This window comes from Peromyscus leucopus, chromosome 2 (genome assembly GCF_004664715.2).
Source record: "Peromyscus leucopus breed LL Stock chromosome 2, UCI_PerLeu_2.1, whole genome shotgun sequence".
Classification (NCBI taxonomy): domain Eukaryota; kingdom Metazoa; phylum Chordata; class Mammalia; order Rodentia; family Cricetidae; genus Peromyscus; species Peromyscus leucopus.
The window spans coordinates 21,382,066-21,407,498 of record NC_051064.1 but is presented as its reverse complement, the minus strand read 5'-3'; the positions used below and the strand labels follow the sequence as shown (position 1 = coordinate 21,407,498).

Here is a 25,433-nt window from a genome sequence, read left to right as displayed (position 1 = left end):
GTTGCACATTTGCTGCAGAGCATGTGTGGAAGTCAGAGGACTATCTAAAATGCTGGTTCTTGCCTTCTACATTATTTAAGAAGGAAGTTTCTCTTTCCCTTGAGTTTTCACTACTGAGTGTGCCAGACTGTCTGACCCGTAGGCTTTGTCCATCTCTGCCTCCCAGCACATGTATGAGCATTGAGATTACAGACATGTGCTACCACACTAGGCTTTACATGGGTCCTAGGCATTAAAACTTGGGTCATTATGTTTATACAACAAGCACTTTACCTCTCAAGCCCATCATTCCTGGGGTATTATTATTATCATCATCATCATTATTATTATTATTTTCTTAGGAGCCCTCTTCCTCTTTTTCAGTCTGTTAACTGTTTTTAAAAGTTTAAGTGTGAAAGAGCCCATTTCCTCCTCCCTAACTCATTGCTTCAATGTGTCTGAAGAGTATGGCCCAATTTGGGCAGCTTTTTATCAGCAATGATTGTTTTTGCTGCAAATGAGACAAAGCCTCAAGTGAACTGCCTTATACAAGAAGGGAAGTTCATTACTGCATGTAATGAGATGTGTCAGATGAAGGAGGCTGCGGGAAGGCAACAGCAGTGGTGTAGCGGGGACCACAGACCCCAGGTTCTCTCCCCAAGTCTGACACAACTGTGGGATTCTCAGGCTTCCTGGCCCTGACTTCTGTGGGAAAATAATGCCCAGACAAAGGGGGGCTTTGTTAGCTGGAAAGAGGGGAGGGAGGGCCTGGGCCTGGAAACCAACCGTCCTGGTGGAAGCTTAGTTAGAAATGCAAGTCTGAAGTTTCTTTCCCATGAAGTAAATGCATGACTTTTAAATCCATATGCAGATTTTATGACATCTCTTCTAATCATTAGGCAATATTTATTAATTAATTTCTGATTCTAGTCTTTCTTGCTGGCAAGGTGATTATACTGGCTATAGACATGATAAAAATCTAACATACAGAGACACTGTTTTGAAGTGACTATTGGTGAGTGATTAGCCATTTCCTGTGAGTTTTATATACATACATACTGCATACATGCACGCATATATACATACCTATATAATACATACACACATATATATCCATGTACACACACACATATATATACACATATATATGCATTGATTAGAAAATTATTCATAAATGTCATTAAGGTTTTATCGTAGACTCATTGGGGCTTGGGAATTGGAGCTGTTCCCTGAAGCTGGAGCCATCTGACTACAGGCTGTTGGTGCAGAGGAGGGGGGTTTAGAGGCAAGCTTGACTTGCAGGCAATACTGAGAAGGGGAACTCAGGGCTGGCAGCTTACAGCATGATGGAGATCACAAATGGCTCTTGGATTTCATTGTGTTGTTTATTTCTTCTAATTTTCCTCAACCCCAAGGCGGCTGTTGACACCGCAGCTGATGATCTCAAGGAAATAAAAAGCATCTTTCTTTCTTGATTTTCCTAGGCACAAATGAAAGGCCAGGCTTTGTGTTTCCCTCTGGGACCTGTCACCATGCCCAGAGGAATGACGGTTCTGATTTGCAGCGTTATGCCGTGACATTAGCCAGCAAAGGGCAGGGGACAGCCCTGAACTACACAGGATTGTTATGGAAGGGGTTGGGGGCTAAATGAGCATAGACCAGATGAAAACTGTATCCCCACCTCAGCAACGGCAGGTAGTTCTAGCCAGGGCTGGCAGAAGAGAAAGCATATATTTTGACCCATCCCCTTGCTGAGCTTGAGCAAGCTACTTTTTCACTGTATAGGACTGCAGTCTCAAGAGAGAGAGAGAGAGAGAGAGAGAGAGAGAGAGAGAGAGAGAGAGATGTATATGTCTCAGAGAGAGAGAGAGAAAAAAAACTACTTACTCTTCTCTGAAATTTATGACATTTCAGATGCAGAGGATGTCCTTAGAGGTCACCTGGAAAATGGGTTGCACCACTAAAGATCTTTCCTGTTACCCTCCACATGCTTAAGGGTGCACATGGCCTAAATGATATTGACTACTGAGGGTGTCATATTGATTGAGTAATCAAAAGTCTGTATTTCTGTAAAAATAGTCATTGCTATTGCATAAAACTTTTCTAAGTTCTTAAATTTCAACAAAACAGATTCACTTGACACTTTTTAGTTCTTACATATATGAAATGCCCATTATTTTATGTAAGATGAAAAATGCAGAAGTATTTTATCCACCTTTTTGCCCTCTTCTGCTCACAAGCATTGAGCCTCCTGACTTCAGGGCTGAGGACTTCTCCTGACATCTGTAATTTCCTTTACAAGCATGCTAGTTTCTTTTGCCTGGCACATGGCCTACACAAATTTAATATGTTCAGTGTAAAAAGTACAATTGCATACAAATTCCATTTTATATTGATATTAAAGTTATACCATTTTTCCTTTTTCATAGACAAGATCATGAGAAGTCATTCATGCAAGGGGGCCAGGAGGATCGCATGTCAATAGGCCTGTTTTGTTCCAAGCTTCTTTCCATGTAGAATGGCTTCATGTCTTACCATATACTTGCCTCCTCATGGTTCTGTGAAAGAGTTGCTGAAGTGATTGGCATGGAGTGGAGCCTATGGAAACCCAACCTGGATCAACCTTGACTGGCCATTAAGCTCCACATTCCCTCCTGGGCTGCTCAGAAGCATCCACTTTCCACTTTGGGCTCAGTCTGGGAGCCCTGCTGTACAAGGAAAGGGATTGTTTTTGGTTTTGTTTTTTAAAAAAAGATGAATCAGGAGCATTTGCCTGTAATTGCAGCACTTGGGCATCTGAAGCAGGAGGACTGTAAGTTCTAGTCCAGTCTGGGATGCGTAGAAAGACCTTGTGTCAAAATAAAAGGACTAACTGTTATTCCAGCCTTGTTCAGCTCAAGTTCTTCATTTGTATCTTGGCAATGAAAAGAGAGACTTGAAGCTTAATGATTGTGTAGCCACTGACCCTTCTCAGGAGCTCAGAAGTAGTGACAGCGGGGAAGTGTTCTTTGCTCAGCAGATGACTGAATAAGCCAGATCCCTCTACCTAAGATACAGTTGCTATGGCTACTTACATTAAATAGAGTCCATCTGAGAGGAGCTAATGCAGACAGAAGAGGAGCATTGAGATGAGGTGCTTCCTATAGGAGCCAAATACCAGGCAAAGAGCCACGCCTGCCCACCCTATCCATAGCGTCAGCATGCATTCCAATAGCATGTCAGTGGGTCTGAGGTCACAGGTGTGTATCATGGAGTGGAAAGACTAGTGTCAGCCTGACACCATAATACACACACACACACACACACACACACACACACACACACACACACGACACTGCTGCTTCACTCATGAGGTAGATAATGAACACTGTGCTGATGTTCTAAGTTGATCTGACATGTAGTGACTTCCTTTGGTATGTGTTTAGGTTGAAATATTTTTATGCCTGAGTTTTACATTTGTTTTTATTTAGAAAGTGGTATGATTTTTTTTTACATAAAGTCAAAACTCAATTTTCGTCATTTCTAGGCATCCTAGAGTAAGTTTTTGGTGCAGCATGTTTATAGATAAAGTTTAATGTTGAGCACTTACTAGGGATCTTGTAATGGCCTGACCCATTAAACACAAAGGCTCCCCAGCATGGTGCTATAATGAGACATTAGGGCTTTAAGAGGCGAAGTGAGAGGGAATAGCAGGTCAAGAGCAGGAGGTCTTGGGTCATTGGAGAAATGTGTATGTACCTGTTTCTGTTTCTCTTTCAAGCCACAAAATGAAGTTTTCTTTTGCCCTGTGCTCCCTCCATGATGTGATGTGCTGGGTAACCATAGGCCTCAAGCAATGGAGCTAATCAATTATGAAATGGAATCTCTGAAAACATAAGTCAAAATATGTATTTTCTCTTTACTTTTTTATTATCTCTAATATTCATATAGGTATAGAAAGCCTACTTATGCAGGTGCAGAAAGCAATTCACAGACGAGGAAGAATAAACAACTCTGTCTGTGACTTCAGTCACAAGGAAAGAATAGCCATTACTTTAGAGAAACGTTTTGTTCCAGCTTCATATGGAGGGGCCAGTGTTTTGTGGTCTTGATCAGCCATGCTGTAAAAAGTCTACTTTTATTTCTTTTAGCCAAACATCTTTGTCCTTATGTTCCTAGAACATCTTGCTAGATTGTACACCAACGTGAGGAGATGGCCTAAAGATACTTGTCAGCCACTTGATTTGGGGAGTGACTGAGCAGAAGATTGCTTTGACTGAGTTCAACTTTCTGAGCAAGAAGGAAACTTCCAGTCATGTATTCCACTTTGGTTCCTGCCTGGGTAGTTAAAACCAATTTGACTGGTTTTCATCTATCAATAGGGCTGGCCATTACTTTCGTAAGATTTGAGAATGTAGCCCATGTGCTGTGTGTGTGTGTGTGTGTGTGTGTGTGTGTGTGTGTGTGTGTGTGTGTGTGTCTGTATATCTCTCTGTGTCTGTCTCTCTCTGTGTCTGTCTGTCTGTCTCTCTGTTTCTCTCTGTGTCTGTCTCTCTGTCTCTGTCTCTCTCTGTCTCTCTCTCTCTCTCTCGTGTGTGTGTGTGTGTGTGTGTGTGTGTGTGTGTGTGTGTGTGTGTGTGTTGTATGACACTATTCCTGGAGACACACTATTCCTGGAGAGTCATTGCTGCTCAGGTAGATAGTGCTTAGGAAGTCATAAAGTCCTGTATTTGTGCAGGCTAATAAATACTGTACTGGACTACACACGCTAACAGGAATTTGCTAGTGTTTTTAAATGAATAAAGAAGATTAGCTGTCTAGCCTCCTCCTTACTTGGGCATTTGACAGAGAAAGACACACAGCTTTTAGTTTTCTTTTCTGAGGCATGAATGAAGGGAGCCATCTCTTCCAATCATATCATATATGGCCATGGATCAGTGGAGTGAAAGAAAATCTCTATGATGAATCTGTTGGCAAGAAAATGAATGGGCCTGGTTAAAACCTGTGTACAGAGGCATGCTTTCTCTACTTTTAAAGAATGACATGAGGAATTATGAGATAAAGATTTCTAAGCTTCTGGCAAAGCAAAGAAGTAGAGTTGAACTGGAGGAAAATGAGCAGATGTGGAGAGTGGTCTGGACAGAAGCACAGAAATCTGTGATGACTCACAGTGTGTGCTCTGCGATTTCTGTTTGCTAAAGCACCATGCTTGGATGCAACCTCTTAGAAAAGGTGCCACAGCCCAGACAAGAAAGGCAAGGCATATTCATTTCATGTGACATATTGATAAACAAACGCTTGGCTGATTCCAATTAACCTGACACTGTTGTCCTTAACAGCCAGCCAGCAACCAACTGCTTATAGTCTCTGATAATTGTAGGAACAAAGCAAAATATTTGACATAGTGTATGAGAGAAATCTGTAAGTCATGTCATGTTTAAGAGCAGCATGCAGCTAGCAGTACGTTTAGCTTCAAACTGATGTTGGAGTAGGTGTCTTATTAGCTTTGTATATGCATATAGTGTGTGTGTGTTTCTCTGTGTGTGTGCATGCCTGCATGCATGTGTGCGCATGTGGAGGCCAAAGGTCAACCTCAACCCCAGATGTTTTCAGGTTTCATCTACCTTGCTTCTGTGAGACAGGGTCTCTCCCTGGGACCTGGAGCTCCTTGGTTCAGGTAGACTAGCTGGCAGGAAGATTCAGAGATCTGCCTCTCTTCCTCCCTAGTGCTGGGATTACAATCACACCACTTTTTAAATGAGCCTTGGGTATTGCTTGCTGTGAGTGTCAAATGACAGCAGGATGATGATGTCAGCTGTGGAACACTGTAGAAAACTCTGTGAGGAACACTGATATTCTCCCTTCTCAGCACCATGCACAAGGATTTCCACAGAAGCAGGGAAGGATCAGGCCTCCAGGAAATGGTTTGAGTTCCTGGTCAGAAATCAAGTTTCTACTGGCCATTTCTCTCTTCTTTGAATATATTTTACATATAAAGCCAATCTTTATTTCTTTATACCTATTGTTTCTTGCACTCAGAGTGTGGCCAGGCACCGTGAGTATAGAAGAACAGGCAACATAAGCCAAAAAAAGGAGGGGTGGGGGGAGAAAAAACAATTAGTGACAGCATCCTGCCTCCCTCCTTCCCTGTCGGCAAAGGAGCCTTATCCTCATAGGACCCTTAGATTTTGCTCACCACACCATCCCAGCCTGAGCATGCCCTCTGGCCTGGGTGGCGAGTCTGTCTCTATCTGTCTTTATCAGTAGTGTTGCCTTCTCTTTCCCCTCTCATTGAAACCATTACCTATGTACTCCAGTCCCGTTTTCCAGTCTCCTCTATAACAGCCCATGCCTTTATGGAAGACAACCCTGCCTCCGCGCTTAAGTGCCATCATATATTATAGGAGAAAAGGTCATTAAAAGACTAGGATATGGAACCTGATTCCATGAACTCAAGTTAGTAGTTGTATGCCTGAGTAGCTAGCAATCTATGAGTTAGTTTTCCTCTGTCTGAAGTGAAAAGCAATCCATCTACTTTATTACTGTGCTGTGTAGATTAAATGAAGGGCAAATATTAATACTAGATGCTGAGGACTGAGCTGTAAGCAGGTTTGAGATGCTCCTGCATGTCTGCAAGTCTGTGGTCTATGTAGAAGACAGGTGCTGCTGTATAAGGAGCCCTCCACTAGGGTCCCCACAATGCTGCGGATGTACCTAGAAGTTGCATACTGGGGCTCCCAACTCAGTCTCAGCAGAGAAAGGTGTCTGAAGAGGTTCCCTGTGAAGTATCCCATAAAACTAGGTTCTCCTCTGGCCTCCGCATTCCTGTATGTAAGCTTTCGTGCACACACATGCACACACATGCGCACACATGCGCACACATGCACACACATGCACACACATGCACACAGAACAAAGAGAGGGAAACAAACCCATTTCATTTCTCTTTCTTCCACTTACCACCTTTGTTCAGGGCTCCTCTGCCCTAGGACAAAGTCTGGCATGCTAATCAGTATGCCCTATTGGTCTTGTGTGCAGATCCCTGAACACATACCCAGACATTCTTCTCCTTGTATATGGATCTGCAACCTCTACACTTAAGGAAAATTAGCAGTTTACAGAATCTAAGAAGTTTCAATTGCATAGTAAATTCTGTTTGTGAGGATGTTTAATACGATGAAATGTGCATCATCACTGATAAGAAGCAGCTATGGAACTGGCTTGGGCTTTCTTTTCTTTTCTTTTTCTTTTTTTGTTTGTTTTTTAAATTTTTTATTTTATAATTTATTTATTTATTTATTTATTGATTGATTGATTGATTGGTTTTTTCGAGACAGGGTTTCTCTGTGTAGCTTTGCGCCTTTCCTGGAACTCACTCGGTAGTCCAGGCTAGCCTCGAACTCACAGAGATCTGCCTGGCTCTGCCTCCCGAGTGCTGGAATTAAAGGCGTGCGCCACCACCACCCGGCTATTTAATTTTATATATCAGCCACAGATACCCCTGTCCTCCCCCCTCCACCTCCCCACCTTCCCCCAGCCCACCCGCCATTCCCATGTCCTCCAGGGCAAAGACTCCCCTGGGGATTCAGTTCAACCTGGTAGATTCAGTCCAGGCAAGTCCAGTCCCCTCCTCCCAGGCTGAGAGAAGTGTCCCTGCATAAGCCCCAGGTTCCAAACAGCCAGCTCATGCACTAAGGACAGTTCCTGGTCCCACTGCCTGGGTGCTTCCCAAACAGTTCAAGCTAATCAACTGTCTCACTTATCCAGAGGGCCTGATCCAGTTGAGGGCTCCTCAGCTATTGGTTCATAGTTCATGTGTTTCCATTCGTTTGGCTATTTGTCCCTGTGCTTTTTCCAGTCTTGGTCTCAACAATTCTCGCTCATACAAACCCTCCTCTTTCTCGCCAATTGGACTCCTGGATCTCCACCTGGGGCCTGGCAGTGGATCTTTGCATCCACTTCCCTCAGTCATTGGATAAGGTTTCTAGCATGACAGTTAGGGTGTTTGGCCATCTTATCACCAGAGTAGATCAGTTCAGGCTTTCTCTTGACCATTACCAGTAGTCTATTGTGGGGGTATCTTTGTGGATTTCTGGGGACCTCTCTAGCACTTTGCTTCTTCCTATTCCCATGGGGTCTTCATTTATCATGGTCTCTTATTCCTTGGTCTCCCTCTCTGTTCTTGATCCAGCTGGGATCTCTCGCTCCCCAAAGCTCTCTTTCCCTCGAAACTTGCCCTTCATTACCCCCACTCACGTCCAGGTTGTTCATGTAGATCTCAGCCATTTCTCTGTCATTGGGTGATCCTTGTGTCTTTCTTAGGGTCCTGTTTTCTAGGTAGCCTCCCTGGAGTTTTAAGTAGCAGTCTAGTCATCCTTTGTTTTACATCTAGTATCCTCCTATGAGTGAGTACATACCATGTTTGTTTTTCTGAGTCTGGGTTACCTCACTCAGGATAATTTTTTTCTAGATCCATCCATTTGCCTGCAAACCTCATGATGTCATTGTTTTTCTCTGCTGAATAGTACTCCATTGTGTATATGTACCACATTTTATTTATCCATTCTTCAGTTGAAGGGCATCTAGGTTGTTTCCAGGTTCTGGCTATTATAAAAAATGCTGATATGAACATAGCTCAGCAAGTGCCCTTGTGGTATGATTGAGCATTCCTTGAGTATATGCCCAAGAGTGGTATAGCTGGATCTTGGGGGAGATTGATTCCCAATTTTCTAAGAAAGCACCATATTGATTTCCAAAGTGGCTGTACAAGCTTCCATTCCCACCAGCAGTGGAGGAGAGTTCCCCTTGCTCCACATCCTCTCCAGCATAAGCTGTTCTCAGTGTTTTTGATCTTAGGCATTCTGACAGGTGTAAGGTGGTATCTCAGAGTTGTTTTGATTTGCATTTCTCTGATGATTAGGGATGTTGAATAATTCCTTACATGCCTTTCAGTCATTTGAGGTTCCTCTGTTGAGAATTCTCTGTTTAGTTCTATAGCCCATTTCTTAATTGGACTGTTGGGCATTTTGATGTCTAATTTCTTGAATTCTTTATATATTCTGGATATCAGTACTGTGTCAGATGTGGGGTTGGTAAAGACCTTTTCCCATTCTGTAGGCTGTCACTTTGTCTTGTTGACTGTGTCCTTTGCTCTACAAAAGCTTCTCAGTTTCAAGAGGTCCCATTGGTTGATTGTTTCTCTCAGAGTCTGTGCTACTGGTGTTATATTTAGGAAGTGATCTCCTATGTCAATGCGTTCAAGACTACTTCCTACTTTCTCTTCTAGTAGGTTGAGAGTAACTAGATTTATGTTGAGGTCTTTGATCCACTTGGGCTTAAGTTTTGTGCACGGTGACAGATATGGATTTATTTGCAGCCTTTTACACCTTGACATCCAGTTATGCCAGCAACATTTGTTGAAGATGCTTTCTTTTTCCATTGTACAGTTTTGGCTTCTTTGTCCAAAATTATATGTTCATCGGTGTGCAGATTAATGTCAGGGTCTTCAGTTCAATTCCATTAGTCCACATGTTGGTTTTTATGCCAGTACCAAGCTGTTTTTATTACTGTAGCTCTATAGTAGAGCTTGAAGTCAGGGATTGTGATGCCTCCAGAGGTTGTTTTATTGTACAGGATTCTTCTGGCTATCCTGGGTTTTTTGTTTTTCCATATGAAGTTGTGTATTATTCTTTCCAGGTCTGTGAAGAATTGTGTTGGTATTTTGATGGGGATTGCATTGAATCCGTAGATTGCTTGTGGTAAGATTGCCAATTTTATTATGTTAATCTTGCCTATCCATGAGCATGGGAGATCTTTTCATTTTCTGACATCTTCTTCAATTTCTTTTTTCAGGGACTTAAAGTTCTTGTCATATAGGTCCTTCACTTGCTTAGTTAGAGTTACCCCAAGGTATTTTATATCATTTGTGGGTATTGTAAAGGGTGGTGTATCTCTGATTTCCTTCTCAGCCTGTTTGTCAATTGTATATAGGAAGGCTGCTGATTTTTTTAAGTTGATCTTGTATCCTGTTATGTTGCTGAAGGTGTTTATAAGCTGTATCAGTTCCTTGGTTGAATTTTTGGGGTCACTCAAGTATACTATCATGTCATCTGCAAATAGGGAAAGCTTGGCTTTTTCCTTTCCAATTTGTATCCCCTTAATCTCCTTATGTTGTCATATTGCTCTGGCTAGAACTTCAAGTAGTATATTGAATAAGTATGGGGAGAGTGGACAGCCTTGCCTTGTTCCTGATTTTAGTAGAATCGCTTTGAGTTTCTCTCCATTTAATTTGATGTTGGCTGTTGGCTTGCTGTAAGTTGCCTTTATTATGTTTAGGTATGTTTCCTGTACTCCTGATTTATCATGAAGGGTGTTGGATTTTGTCAAATGCCTTTTATGCATCTAGGGAGATGATCATGTGGTTTTTTTTCTTTGAATTTGTTTATATGGTGTATTACATTGACGGACTTTCATATTTTGAACCACTCTTGCATCGCTGGGATGAAGCCTACTTGATCATGGTGGATAATTGTTTTGATGTGTTCTTGGAGTCTGTTTGCCAGTATTTTATTGAGTATTTTTGCATCAATGTTCATGAGGGAGATTGGTCTGTAGTTCTCTTTCTTTGTTGCATCTTTGTTTGGTTTAGGAATCAGGGTAATTGTAGCCTCATAGAAGGAGTTTGGTAATGTTCCTGTGTGGAACAATTTAAAGAGTATTGGTATTAACTCTTCTTTGAAGATCTGGCAGAATTCTGTGTTGAAACCATCTGGTCCTTGGCTTTTTTTTTGGTTGGGAGACATTAAATGACTGATTCTATTTCCTTAGGGGTTATTGGACTACTTAAATAGTTTATCTGGTCTTGATTTAACTTAGGTATGTGGTAACTATCCAGAAAATTATTCATTTCTTTTAGATTTTCCAGTTTTGTGGAGTAGAGGCTTTTGAAGTATGACCTGATGATTCTCTGGATTTCCTCAATGTCTGTTGTTATGTCCCTCTTTTCATTTCTGATTTTGTTAATTTGGATGCTCTCTCTCTGTCTTTTGGTTAGTCTGGATAAGGGCTTGTCTATCTTGTTGATTTTCTCAAAGAGCCAACTCTTTGTTTCATTATTTTTTGTATTGTTCTCTTTGTTTTTATTTTATTGATTTCAGCCCTCAATTTGATAATTTCCTGGCGTCTATTCTTCCTGGGAGACTTTGCTTCTTCTTGTGCTAGAGCTTTCAGGTGTGCTGTTAAGTCACTAGTGTGAGATTTCTCCAACTTCTTTATGTGGGCATTTAGTGCTATGAATTTCCCTCTTTGCACTGCCTTCATAGTGTCCCATAAGTTTGGGTATGTGGTGTCTTTATTTTCGTTGATATCTAGGAAGTTTTTAATTTCTTTATTTCTTCCTTAACCCATTGATGAGTCAGTTGAGCATTATTCAGTTTCCATGAGATTGTAGGTTTTCTGTAGTTCTTGTTGTTGTTGAAATCTAACTTTAAACCATGCTGGTCTGATAGAACACAGGAGGTTATTCCAAGTGTTTTGTATCTGTTGAGATTTGCTTTGTGGTCTAGTATGTGGTCGATTTTAGAGAAGTTTCCATGGGGTGCTGAGAAGAAGGTATATTCTTTTTTGTTAGGATGGAATGTTCTGTAGATATAGATTAAGTCCATTTGAGTCATAACATCACTTAAGTCCTTTATTTCTCTGTTAAGTTTCGATTTGGGAGATCTGTCCAGTGGTGAAAGTGAGATGTTGAAGTCTCCCACTATTAATGTGTGGGGTTTTATATGTGATTTAAGCTTTAGTAATGTTTCTTTTACATATGTGGGTGCCCTTGTGTTTGGGGTATAAATGTTCAGAATTGAAACTTCATCTTGATGGATCTTTCCTATGATGAGTATGTAATGCCCTTCTTGTTCTCTTTTGGTTGATTTTAGTTTGAAGTCTATTTTGTTGGATATTAGGATGGCTACACCCACTTGCTTCTTAAAACCATTTGATTGGAAAGTGTTTTTCCCAGCCTTTTATTCTTAGGTATTGTCTGTCTTTGAATTTGAGATGTATTCCATGTATACAACAGAAAGATGGGTCCTACTTTTGTATCCATTTTGATAGCCTGTGTCTTTTTATAAGTGAATTAAGTCCATTGATATTAAGGGATATTAATGACCAGTGATTGTTTATTCCTGTTATTTTTTTGGTGGTGGTGGTGTGTGTACTTCTCTTCTTTGGGGTTTATTGCTGTGGTGTTATCTATTGCCTGTTTTCAAGGGTGTATCTGACTTCCTTAGGTTGGAATTTTCCTTCTAGTGCTTTCTGTAGGGCTGGGTTTTTGGATAAGTATTGTTTAAATCTGGCTTTGTCTTGAAATGTCTTGTTCACTTCGTCTATGATGATTGAAAGTTTTGCTGGGTATATTAGTCTAGGCTGGCATCCATGGCCTCTTAGTGTCTGCATTACATCTGTCCAGGTCCTTCTGGCTTTCAAAGTCTCCATTGAGAAATTGGGTGTTATTCTGATGGGTTTGCCTTTATAAGTCACTTAGCCTTTTTCCTTTGCTGCTCTTAATATTCTTTCTTTATTCTGTATGTTTAGTTGTTTAATTATTATGTAGCAAGGGGACTTTTTGGGGGGTCTATTCTGTTTGGTGTTCTATTCTGTTTGGCTTCTTTTATCTTGATCATCATTTCCTTCTTTAAGTTGGGAAAGTTTTCTTCTATGATCTTGTTGAATATATTTTCTGTGCCTTTGAGTTGGTATTCTTCTCCTTCCTCTATCCCTATTATTCGTAGGTTTGGTCTTTTCATGGTGTCCTAAATTTCTTGGATATTTTGGGTCATGACTTTGTTGGCATTAGTGTTTTCTTTGACTTATGAATCTATTTCTTCTACCGTATCTTCAACGCCAGAGATCCTCTCTTCCATCTCTTGCATTCTGTTGGTTATACTCACATCTGAAGTTCCTGTTTGTTTACTCAGATTTTTTATTTCCAGCATTCCCTCTGTTTGTGTCTTCTTCATTTTTTCTATTTCCCTTTTCAGGTCTTGGACTATTTCCCTCATCTGTTTCATTGCTTTTTCATGATTTTCTTTCAGGAATTTATTGTTTTCTTCTGCTTTATTCGTCCTTTCCTCTGGTTTTTTATAGCATTCTTCCCATTTTTTGTTTGTCTGTTCCTCAATTTCATTTTTGATTTCTTCTTTATAAGCCTCTAGCCTCTTCATGATGTTATTCATAAGGTTGCTTTCTTCTGCTTCTTCCATTTTGTGACATTCAGGTCTAGCTGTTGGAGGAGGGCTAGGTTCTGGTGATGCTGTATTGCTCTTCATTTTGTTGTGTGTACTTCTGCCTTGATGTCTGCCCATCTCCTTGTGGATTCGTTCTTGGTCTTATCAGTGCTCTTTGTCCAGACAGAGCTGACAGATTCAGGAAGTCTCTCTCTGGTCCAGATGGAAGCTCTGGGCCGATGGGAGCTGGGGGCTTGTCTCTGAGTCTCAGGCAGTGGCTGGGGTCTCCGGCTGATGGATGTGGGGGCAGGGTGTGGAGATTGCAGGGTCTTTTTGTGGGGGGAACCTGGGGTCAAGTTGGGCAGGTCTTCCCCGGAATGACTGGTGCCCAGGGATGGGACCTAGGGGCAGGCCTCTCTGGGTATGACCCCAGGCACTCATCTCTTGTGCAGATGGGAGATCAGGGCAGGATCGGCTTGGGTTTTCTAAGCATTGGGCATTTGCTGCCATTTCCCCTTCTGCTTTTCTTGGGAACTGTTTGTTTTTTCCCCAGCAGAACAATATCCCCTGTTCCATCTTCTCTTTCTTGTTATTTATTCACTTGTTCATATATTTATAAGCAGAGTCTCTGTCAGTGTGTAGCTGAGGCTGGGCTAGAATTTGCTATATTGTCCAGACTTGCTCCAAACTCAGTCTCCAGTGTCAGCCTGCTGCATGTGGGAATTCTAAGTATGCACCTGCACCAGTCTATAAGTTTATAGAAACCTCAGGGAGCAAAATATCCCATCTTGTTTTCTCCATTCCAGACAAAATGCCATCTCTTTACCATTGGATGGACATTATCTGTCCGTCCATCCATTCATCCTTCACCCCTTTGTCCATTAATTCTTCAAGTTTATTTACCGGGTCTTTGCTTGCCATCTGCCGCTGTCTTGGCTGTCAGTTCCCACTATGCCAGCCCCAAGTTGACTCCATCATGCAGACAGTTGCCCACTCTGCAAGCTCCATTGAGTAGGATAGATACGGACATTCAGAAGAAGCCTGATATCCAGACCGACCTAATAATGACAAAGAAGTTACATTAGTGGACTCTGATTTGGTTAAAGAAACAGACCTGTGAAAGGTCGCTGTTACCAAGAGCACTAGCCATTCTTCCCCATGAGTCACCAACACTGCGTCAGCTCTTGGCAGGCTCTATCGTTCTTCTACCTCTTCAGAACATCACATCCCAGGCCCACTGTGGTGACTTCTCAGGGTTCACACCACTCATGTTGGAGGGAAGGGAAGGACTGTGGATGTCAGGCTGACTCACTGCTCTCCGTGCTGCTCTAATTCTGAGGAAACATGACTCTGCTCAAAGTAGGCAGTGTGAATACATGCAGTCACTTTCTGGGATGTTACTTCAAGTTCTGATTTAATAGTTGGTAAGCACTTCCAGAAATAGCTATGCATTTGAAATGCACTAATCTCGTGTTCCTTATGACCATCTCCAACACCTGAGCTCACTTCAGTGCATGTTTGCAAAGCACCACAAACCTCAATACTGACAAACCTACTACACCAAACACTAAATGACTGCAGAGACGCCACTGTTTCAGCCACAGGCTAGGTCCTTAAAACTCCTGTAGCTCTCACATCAGTGTCTGTTGTCCTCATAAAGAGAATGGGCACAACAAACACTAGACTTGTCCTCAAGCACTCTCACATATGAGGTATAGCAGAGTGATTCTCTTAAAAGGAATTGTTTGGTCAATGTTTAGTCAATCAAACATTCTTATAATGTGAGCAATCTGCTCTGTGTGTGTTTTGTTAGGTTTTGGTCTTGTCTTTCATCCTTTTCAAGTGAGTCGACACAGGCTCTCTCTGTTATCGGGTAAGCTGGGCCCCAGGCACTCATTCTCAGAAAGTGCATACTCAGGGATGGACATGTCACGATATGATAACAGCTTATGATTTAGTTCACATTTCAAAGAGCCCTGAGAAATTCTATTTTCATCTGTATTGAAATTAGACGTATTAAAATCACTTAGCTTCATTTGCAGAAAAAACACTGAGGCAGGAGAATTCCTATGACTGGGATGGTTTCATAATGGACAATCAAACCCTTTGTAGACAAACTGGATAGAAAATCCACATCAGGCTGTTAGTTTCAGTGTAGCCTCCCTGGTCCCTTTCTCCTGTCCACTCCTCCCTATTCCCTGTCTCTGTTACTGATTTTTCTGACAGCTGAGCTCAGTTCTTAGTTAAATCTACTCTGCTCTTTCCCTGTTCTCACCGGTTTCCACTCTTGACTAGCTGCATTCATTCCCAGCAGGTGCCTGAGGTATTTGGATGAATGCTGCAGAAGTAGAAGAGTCTTGTGGTGTAATTAAATACCTTTTATTAATTAAAATGAAGATGTGACTCCACAGCCTGTGGGTTTTATGACACTTTTGTTCTCAAAGAAGATCTTCTACTCTTATGATTTCATTAACTGTGACCAAAATAAAGTTTTTACAAATAATGGGTAATTATATTAATTGTTGGAATCTCTAACAGGCATGGGAGACATGTTTCTATAGAATTTGAGTGTTGGCAGTCAATGCCTGTAATCCCATGTCTTGGAATGCACAGGCAGGAGGACTGTGAGTTCAAGTCCAGCTTGAGTTAATAGTGAGACCTTGTCTCAAAATACAAATAAGAGTAATAAAAATTTAAATTACTAATATCCAATATGATACCTGTATATAAATGGACAAGAATAGAGCTAACATTAACTATATGTATTCCCTTAATTCATATGTGTACCTCAATGCCCCAAATCCCCAATATCCTACCACCTCTGTAATATAGGCATGATCATTATCTCCAGTTTACAAAGGAGAAGGCAGAGTTTACCCAAGGACATAAATATGGTGGTGGCACCATTATTCTAATCCAACAGTGAGCCCCTTGGGGGAACTTCTGTGACACTTGTAGTTATTGGAGAAACTATTCTCTCTCTCTCTCTCTCTCTCTCTCTCTCTCTCTCTCTCTCTCTCTCTCTCTCTCTGTGTGTGTGTGTGTGTGTAATGTGCACATTTTATATGGGGGTGTGTGTACATAGGGTGCATACACATGTGTGCACATTTTTGTGTAGGTCAGAGGACAGCCTCAGATCTGGTCCCTCATGTGCTTTTCCCCTTGATTTTTTTTACGAAGGTTTCTCCCACTGGCCTGGAGTAGACTGAGCAGGCTGAACCGGAAACTCCCGAGGATCTACCTGTCTCCACTTCCCCAGCACTGGGATCGCAATCTTTGTTTGGCTTTTTTAATGTGGGTTCTGGGGGGTTACATCAGGTCTTGATGTTTTTGCCACAAGTATTACTGACAGAGCCATCTCCTCAGACCTAAGTGATTTTAAACTTGTTCTTTGAGAATGACAAACATGGATATAATGTGCTTGGAGCAAACCCACCCACTGCCAGTAGAAATGTCTCTTCCTAGAGAGAAGTCCTAGATGCTAGTCCCAGATGGTTCTGAGTTTTTCCACAACACCAAACCTGCTGTTGACTTGTAAGGCTAAGACGACCTTAGTGAGACTCTTCCTGGTGGAATGCAGAGGCTGGTCTGCAGAAAACAAATGGTTAGCTCCTGATTCCAGAGAGGGTCTAACAGAACCATCTCTGTGCTCCTTTTGGCCCTTGCATTGTGATTCACAGTGTACACTTCATGTAAAGGATATGGCAGTCAGGCCCTTGTAGGGATCCTCTATAGCTCAGAAGGGCAATGGAGGTCCATTAATAAGAACACAATGTTATTGTCAGCTGTTAACATGGCTAAATAAGGTTTTGGATATAAACCTTCTCCTGAGTCCTAAATTATAGTTCCAGTTATTGATCTATGAAAAATGAACTGGCTCATGGCCAGTGTTTTCTATTCCATCTTCTTCCTGGAAGCCTATCATTGGAATCTGCCAAGTATTAATCCTTATCCATAGTCCTTCATCCCACAAAGTAGGAAAAGTTCCAAACATGGAGGAAGAAATAGAGAAAAGAAAGACAAACAGATGTAAAGGAGGGAGAAAGAAAAACAGACAGACAGAACAAGAAAGCATCTCATGGCCGTGAAGACCAGGAGAAGCCTTTTAGGATTTAACTGCTCCACCACTGAAATTACCCATTATCCCCTGTCTGACTTTATGGTTAGGTTGTATTCCACGCTGGAAAGAAGACCAATAGGAATGTTTATTTTAGCGCTAGAACTCAGCTTCTCTTGTGTAGATGGAGCCCCTGAATGGACTTGTGTACTGTGCTGCACTGAACACAATGCCCAGATGGAGACATTGTCTTCAGAGAGCAGCTGATTGGGCTTTTTGGAGAGAATTTTAATTTAGCTGAGGGCAAGATTCAAAAATGATCCCCCCAAAATGGGGGTTTTCCCAGGAATCTCATGCTAACAGAAGGAAAGGGCACTAGCCAGAGGAGGGACTTGTCTCCTGGAAAGACATTCCAAACAGTTCTAACAACTTGTCAGACAGGATGAGAATGAATCCAGATAACCATGGGTCCATTATATTTGAGACCACACCTTGACCCGGACTCTTCATATCCTCTGCCCTCTATTTAACCTTTGATCTCACTTCAGGACCCAGAAGATGGACTTGAAGGGTTTGCTGGATACTTATGTCTTCCCCATGAGCTCCATTGACTAAATCTCATTTTAACCCTTTCCTTTAAAAAAAATTAGAGTTTGCTATTTTTTGCCAGTGAATTTCAAATTTTCATGAAATAGTGAGTCACTTACATAAATTCTTAATATTAAATGTCTACCATGTGACTAGCTAAAAAGAATTCCATCATGTTGAAAGTTAAGAAGCCATGGCACTCTACTCAATAAGGGAACACATACAAACCTGGGGCAAAATGTTCTTTGCTTCCTCATCCTTAATGTCTTAGAATAGGCTTACTGTCACCAGTCAACTAAGGCACAGTCTATTAGTAAGACATTTCAGGTCATTGCTACCAATGTATCTACTGAAAAAAATAATACAAGTCCCAATTATATCCCATGTGGAGGGGAGAGTGAATTCAGACTGACCATCAAAATAAGGACAAATGATACTAGTGTGTGAGAGACAGACTTATCCTTCTATCTCTCCTTCTTTCCATGTTTCTCTCTGGCTGGGCAATGAGGCGTCTGCACCGGTCTGCATTCTTGTTTGGATCTGTGGCTGGGTGACTTAACAGTGAAGGTTTCTGCACATTTGCTCAGAGTGATTGGAATATAGCAAACTTCACAAATATCACTTAACATCAGTCAATGGGAATGATGGTTTGAAAACTCATTCAGATCTACTCCATTTTCTCTTATCATAGTGTAAGAAGAAAAAGTTTGAAAACAAATCGAATAGTCATTAAAATCATAGATAATAACTTGGCTTGACAAAACATTTTAAGATCTAAAAGGATGGAGACAGGTTGGAAACATGAAGCAAATTTTAAAAGATGAAAATTATTACTCCATCTCAAGGTTCTTGAATAGAACCTTCAGCTGGGAAGGGGATGGATGAACAGCATCATTTATGCTGTACACAGATGCCAGAATGGAGAATGTGGTCCTTGACCACCCCAGCAGAACAAAGACAAATGTAATCATTTCACTCTATTCTACAGCCACACCGTGAATATGGCGGGTAATTACCTGGCTGATGAAGACAAGCATGGGTGGAAAATTCTAGAAATCTTGGCACAAGTAGATCCAGTTAACCTCAGTGAGGAGTGTAGTTAGGGAGGGAAAGCTTGAACTAAAACAAGGCTTCGAAGCAGACTCCTGGTGGGATTATACATGCCCAGCCTTCCACAGCCAAAGGCTGTACCCACACAGTGGGCTCAAGCACTGAGTGGGTACAGACTTTGTTTCCGGCCATAATTCCCTAAACAGTGTTATGAAATGAAATGAAAGTTTCAATGGTAATTGCCATCAGACTCCTTTATTTTTGCAAAATCCTTAGTGCAAAGCAATTAGACAGTGGGCTAAAGTGCTGGAGGAAGGTGATGTGTGTGGGTAGTCCCACTGCTATGATGCTCTGGGTCTCATTCATATTTACTGTATTTAATTTTTAGATAAGACCTCAAAATATAGCTCAAGCTAGCCTTGAACCTACAATCCTCTAGCCTTGGCCTCTCAAATTCTGGTTGTACCAGTTTGAACCCCCAAGCCTGTTTGTCTTGATGTCTTCTGGAGTTTCTGATTGTTTTGTACTTATGTAAATCAGCATTCCTTTCTCTCACCCCAACATTCACACTGGGCTCTTAAATAGGCAGAGAAATGCATAGGAAACGTCAAAACTCCGGGCTCTACTACTGCCTGCAGCTCATCTGGCCATCCCAGCAGCAGGTAGATCCATTTCACTTCCACATGCTGCACACATCTAGTTACCGCGTTTGAGTTGATTGCTGTTTACAATAGAAACTAGCTGTTTGCATATTGCATGGCAATTGTAGTGATTTACTTTTTACTTTTATTTTGAAATAGGATCTCATTTAGGCTGGTCTGGAAATTATGAAAACTCTTTATACTGCCCAGGCTGGCCTTGAAATTATGATTCTCCTGCCTCTATCTCCCCCAAAGCTGGTATTACATGAATATAACACCCATATTCAGCCTTGATTTACTTCTTAGGCTTGTGCTTTCTGTGCCACAAACATACCATAGAAGGGGCTAAGAGCCCTGGGCAGCCAGTGCTTTTCCCAGGGGAGTGGAAGGAAGGTCATCTGACTTTGCACGAGGCAGCTCTGCAGCCCCAGCACTTCAGGGGGAGAGCTGTTAACGAGCAGCCCCTGCTCTACACTCCGTTGTATGGCTTTGCTTAAGTTTCTTGTCTACTGGCCCCTTTGTTTGCTTTCTGCACTTAAAAATGGAGACAGTAGCACCATTTCTCAGGGGTGTGAGAGTGGTAAGCTCACACACACAAAGAACCCCTAGACACCCACCAAGTGCACACAAAACACTGAATAGTGATTTTTATGTCGTTGGGATCACCTTTATTTTTATTTGATAGATGGACACAAGCACAAAATGTTACACTCATAGCTATGGTATATTACAGCAAGAAGATATGGGTAGAATCTCAGAAGGGCCAGGAAATCTTCAGGAAAATCAAAAATAAAGTGGTGTGTGGAAAATAGAAACCAAAAAAGAAATAAAAAGGAGCAGTTCTCTGTGCCTTGATCCTCAAGGTGAATAACAACCATTACCAGCATGAACTGTCTATGATTGTCTGTGTTTCCTGTCTCTCTTGTTAGATCTCAGTCTGTGGTAGAAGCTGGCACCCTGAAACATGAAGAGAAGGGAGAAAATGAGAACACGCAGCCACTGCTGGCTCTGGACTGAGCCACATCATGTGATGCTCCCATGCACAAGCCTCCAGTGGAGCCGCCACCCAGGAAGCACCTGTGCGACCGACCTACAGAGACATGTGCTCTGCTTGACATGAGGTCCTCCACTCCATCCCCAGCCACAACTGTCAGCAACCATTGGTCTGAGCAGCTCACATTGGACAAAGATCTGAGAGATGCTTTTAAAACTTAATTTAACTAATTAATTTATGTTTTAGGGAGGGCTTGGAGGGGATGAAGCAAGGCATTGATGTAAAAAGGATTCTTCCTCCCCACATATATATGGTAGCAAATGTACTTAAAAAAAGGAAAGACTAAATTTGCTGCATATACATTAGGACAAGAATTGCTCTAAGGATTTACACATGAACCCTCTCCAGGTTTTGCAAATTAAGATGAAGTGCATTTCCAAATAAATACAGCAGAATTAAACCATGCAGACACAGCATCAAGTTTAAGGGAGTGCAGAACCCCAAGACAATAGTAGCTACAATAATTTTCAGTTTTATTGACTTATTTTCTGACCCATCACCAGCATCTAAGTGTTCAGCCTGAGAGCGTGACCTCACAGGTCTGGCTGTTTGCAAAGTTTTTAATTTAAATATCCTGCAAGAATGATTTGGACATCACATTGTTTATCAGGCCACCAGCTGACTTCATGAACTGGTTTTAAAGAAGTCACAGCCAGTTGACAGATGACTGCTTCATCTTAGCAAAGTGATTTCCTGCAGGCATCAGGGGGAGTGTCTACAGAGAGGAGACAACTCATTGAAAACAAAACAAAACAAAACACTGATGAACCCATTCAAGTTAGTTCTTGGGTTTCTACAGTAAAGAAAAATGCTAGCAAGTTACTTCGTCGTGTCCCCCCCCCCCCCATGAACCGTGGAGAAAGGCCCTGAGCAGGCACAGTCCTCACACAGAAAGACCCTTAAGGATGGCTCAGCATGTAAGTACCAAGCTGAGAGAAGACCAAGAATGCAAGATGAAATGCCAAAGACCAATCTACTTCTTTATCCATGCTCCTTAGAAACGGACCCCCAGTCCCCACTCACAGGAAGTCAGACAGAAAACAGACTCAAAGGTTAGGATATTTTATCTGTGTCATGTTTCCCAAGACCAGTTGAGTAGATGTTAGATCTTATTCCCCGCCTATCTGTACAACATAGGCACTTACTAATATGACCAGAGTGCTTAATGTCAAATGAAAATTTTAATTGATAATGCTTAGTAAGATATTTTACATTTTAAGCATTTGGTAGGTTGATTTGTTAGTTGAACAACCTAAAGGAAACAGGAAACCAATTCAACTTTCAACCAGCCATAGTACCTAAACAATATTGCTAATTGTGGGCACCTCTCTTCTGTCTCCCTTCTCTTCCTGCCTCTTCTCTTTCTGTGTCTCTTGCTATTTCTCCCTTTTCTCTTCTTATTCCTTCTCCTTTGTTTTTTTTTGTCTCCCTCCCCTCCTCTCCCTCCCTCCCTCCCTCCCTCTCTCCTCCCCCCTCCTTCCCATGCTGGAGATCAAACTGAGGGCCTTGTCATTCTAGGCAAGTGTTCTACTCCCGCACCCTGAGACATTCTAGAGACGCACACTCTTTCTCAGTTGATCTACTAGTTTATTATTTTTTTCTACTAGCAGATAATAGTAACAGAACCTATTTTTATGTTCCAACCTTGAAGAAGTAAAATTAGAACAGAATTGAAAGTACTTCTCAAACAACTGCACCACAGAATATAAAAACACCAATTCATTTTGTATAGACCTTTTGAATTATAAAATAACAACCCTGAAAAATGTCTACCAAGGCATTGGTGAAAACTCTTTCCTTATGATACAAGTAAGAGAAAGGAAAAATTAAAGTCAATTAGAAAATCTTTTATTGCTTGGGTTTATAAAACAAATGTAGGATCCAAGTACTCAAAATGCTGTTGGAGTCAACAACTGCCAACTCTTGTAACAATAATGGTTCTTCTGGCTTTTCACATGGCAATATTTAGAATCCTACTGTAATGACCATATTTTAAAAACCTTGTTGTATTTCCTATCAATTGCTAATTTCCTCTCATTTCCACCATTTTATTACATGAATGTAAGGTGATGGTTTAACAAGGAGAACATATGGTTTGCATTTTGTTATGTGTATGTAATATGTAAGAGAACTAAATCCAATAGGCGACCGAGTGTTACTCCATGAACACTGGATTGTATTGCCTTTTGCCAGTAAGTTCTGCCATTTAATAAATACTGAAGAACACAAATATATTTTTGTTCTCTAAGAGTTTGTTTTCTTTTCTGGAATTTGGTAATGATTTGGTATTTTGCTCCCATGCCTTTGCCATCTGTTTTAGAGGAATTTTTGAACACTGGCAAAAGAAGGAAAAAGTACCAAAAGAAGGAAAAAGTACCTATTTTAAGAATGGACACATATTTTGTAAACTTTCTACTAAAAGCTAATATCCTTAAGCTAAAAGAAAAAGGATCAATTTCAATGTCAAAGAATTTCTCTTTAAATGAGGTCCAGAAAGCTGCTCCTTTTGACATTAGATGAAAAAAGTGCATCTATGTCTTATCTGCCTGTATGGCTGGAATCTGTGTCATTTCTGCAGCATTGTTGATCAACTGGCTTGGAGATCAGTGCATGAATGTCATTACATTCCAGGGCCTGAATTAGCTTTATTCAAAACAGAAAATCAAATGCAGTGATGCTTTACTAATGAACTGACCGTCTTTGCGATGAGGAGCAAGATGACTTTCTATTGCTCTTCCTATGCTACAGGTAGTACTCAAGTCAAACACACATGGAAACACTATTTACTGCTCTTCCTATGTCATGGGTAGTACTCAGATCAAACACACATGGGGACACTATTTACTGCTCTTCCTATGCCATGGGTAGTACTCAGATCAAACATATATAGGAAATGCTATTTTAAAGTAACGATTCGCTGGCAGATGTTTTTTGAGTGCAGAAGATGGAAAAGGTCTGAAAAATTCAGAATCAAACAAGCTGGACCACCTACACCCAGGGAAGAATGCATGCATTCCTCGGGACTTCCTATGCTATTCTTCCTCCATTGATAAAACTGTGAGGAGCCTCTCAGAAACCAAGCAGCCATCTTCTTGGCACTCAAGCGGATCGACAGCAGGCAGACACCGCAGGTTCCAGGCCCTGTGCACAGAAGGTAAAGAGCCCAGGCTACCTGGCCACCTGACCCTGAGTGGGAACTTTCGCCTCCATGTTACTTCTTCTCTCTGAGCCCCCTATCTGTGGTATATTCTTATTACAACATGAAATGTTTCCATGGCTTTGCTCAGTGTAAAAAAAAGTACTGCTCCTAGAAATAAGAACATGATACCATTTCTATTATTAGCACAGAGAAAGGGGAAGACACTGAGTCTAAATGAAGTTTCCAGGTGGACCCAAGGGCAAGGGTTGGCACAGTTTATACATCCTGGAGGAACTTCCCATTTTTGTTAGGAAAATAAAGTTGCCTTCTTCACAAGTGGTTTTTTTTTTTCCTAAAAGGAATATGTCTTAATTTAGCAGGAAAATTACTATTTAACAGTTAGAAGTAAAGCATTTATACTTCTTATCAACAAAAACATGGTGACAGAATAGTGTAGCTACCTAGAAAAATATAACTGCATAGAAAAATGACAAACTAACGTGATTCATTCACAGTTTCTACATATAGTATATCCTCAGTGTACATTGATGTAGACATGGTTCTGTGTAGAAAAATATCTCTGGCTAGCAATGTAGATACAGCAAAGTATTCCCCTTCAGTCCAGGCAGAAGTTCTGTGCTGTCAGGAATAACGTGAAGCCAGGGGCCTCCTAAGTGAATTTCAGTATGGTGAATACTCCTTCCAGGGATTTCCCATCCAGAAGGAACCCTAGAGGTCTTTAGCTGCAAGGCAAAGGGATGAAGAGTCTCGGCACTTGAAATTTCTACGTCCACACTCCAGAAGAAGTGGAAAGGCAGCCTCCCTGAAGAGCACCCAAGGCTATGTCAATTTCTTCTAAATGGCAGGAAGGCTGCGTCTCTGCTGAGGGGTCAGCTCGGGGTGCCACACGTCCACAATGAAGATCAGCCGGAAAGATGAGGCATCCTGCCACACCTCATGCTCGAAAGAGTCATCAAAGATGAGCACCTTGCCTTCTTCCCATGCCCTGGAAAAGAAAATCATGCATTGGTCAGAATGGCCTTGGCAGTGTTACATGCCTGAGGACCAGTTTCTGTCCACAGGCAGGAGGACCCTTCTGACTATAACACCAAGCCTGTAAAGTCTTCCATTAATGATTAAGAATTTCAAGCTTCTTATTAGGGACACCAATCTTCCCACTCTGCACTAAAGATATGCAAAGGACATGGACTAATGATGAGCACATACTGGCTTTATTTCATACCCTCCATTTAGTCTGGATCCCATCTTAAAGCATATTCGTTTAGCTGAGCAAGTATCTAGATCAGTGGTTCGAAACCTTCCTAACCCTGTGACCTTAAATACAGTTCCTGATGTTGTGGTGACCCAACCATGACATAATTTTCTTTACTACTTCATAACTGTAATTTTGTTACTGTAATGAATCGTAATGCAAACATCTGATATGCAGGATATCTGATATGCACCTCCTGTGAAAAGGTCATTTGATCCAATGGGGTCTTAACCCACAGGTTGAGAACCACTGATTTAGATGCATGCCCTGGTAGCTCACACATGGAACAACTTCCAGGTCAACAACTTCACAGTTGTCCCATCCATCCTTTCAGAGGCTGGCTTAGACTTATGGATGGTGAAGGCCGAAGTTTCCATTCCAAGGACCCACATAAAAGCTGGACACAGCACAATCCTCTGTAATTCTAGTACTCCTATGGGGAGATGGGAGGCT

General features: G+C 41.5%; 2 protein-coding genes across 19 annotated transcripts in view; one reads left to right on the top strand and one right to left on the bottom strand.

Annotated features, from left to right (window-relative positions):
* Clvs1 (clavesin 1) overlaps positions 1–21,970 on the top strand; it is a 197,393-nt gene extending 175,423 nt beyond the window's left edge. For both annotated transcript variants that reach the window (XM_028878508.2, XM_028878509.2), the window contains one exon: positions 20,444–21,970. In XM_028878508.2, the coding sequence (XP_028734341.1) occupies positions 20,444–20,531 (88 nt within the window). In that variant the 3' untranslated portion in view covers positions 20,532–21,970. The remainder of the gene's footprint in view (positions 1–20,443) is intronic.
* Positions 21,971–22,134: 164 nt separating this feature from the next.
* The window catches only part of Asph (aspartate beta-hydroxylase), a 340,882-nt gene continuing 337,583 nt past the window's right edge, over positions 22,135–25,433 (bottom strand). For all 17 annotated transcript variants that reach the window (XM_037202420.1, XM_037202409.1, XM_037202410.1 and 14 more), the window contains one exon: positions 22,135–24,713. In XM_037202420.1, the coding sequence (XP_037058315.1) occupies positions 24,563–24,713 (151 nt within the window). In that variant the 3' untranslated portion in view covers positions 22,135–24,562. The remainder of the gene's footprint in view (positions 24,714–25,433) is intronic.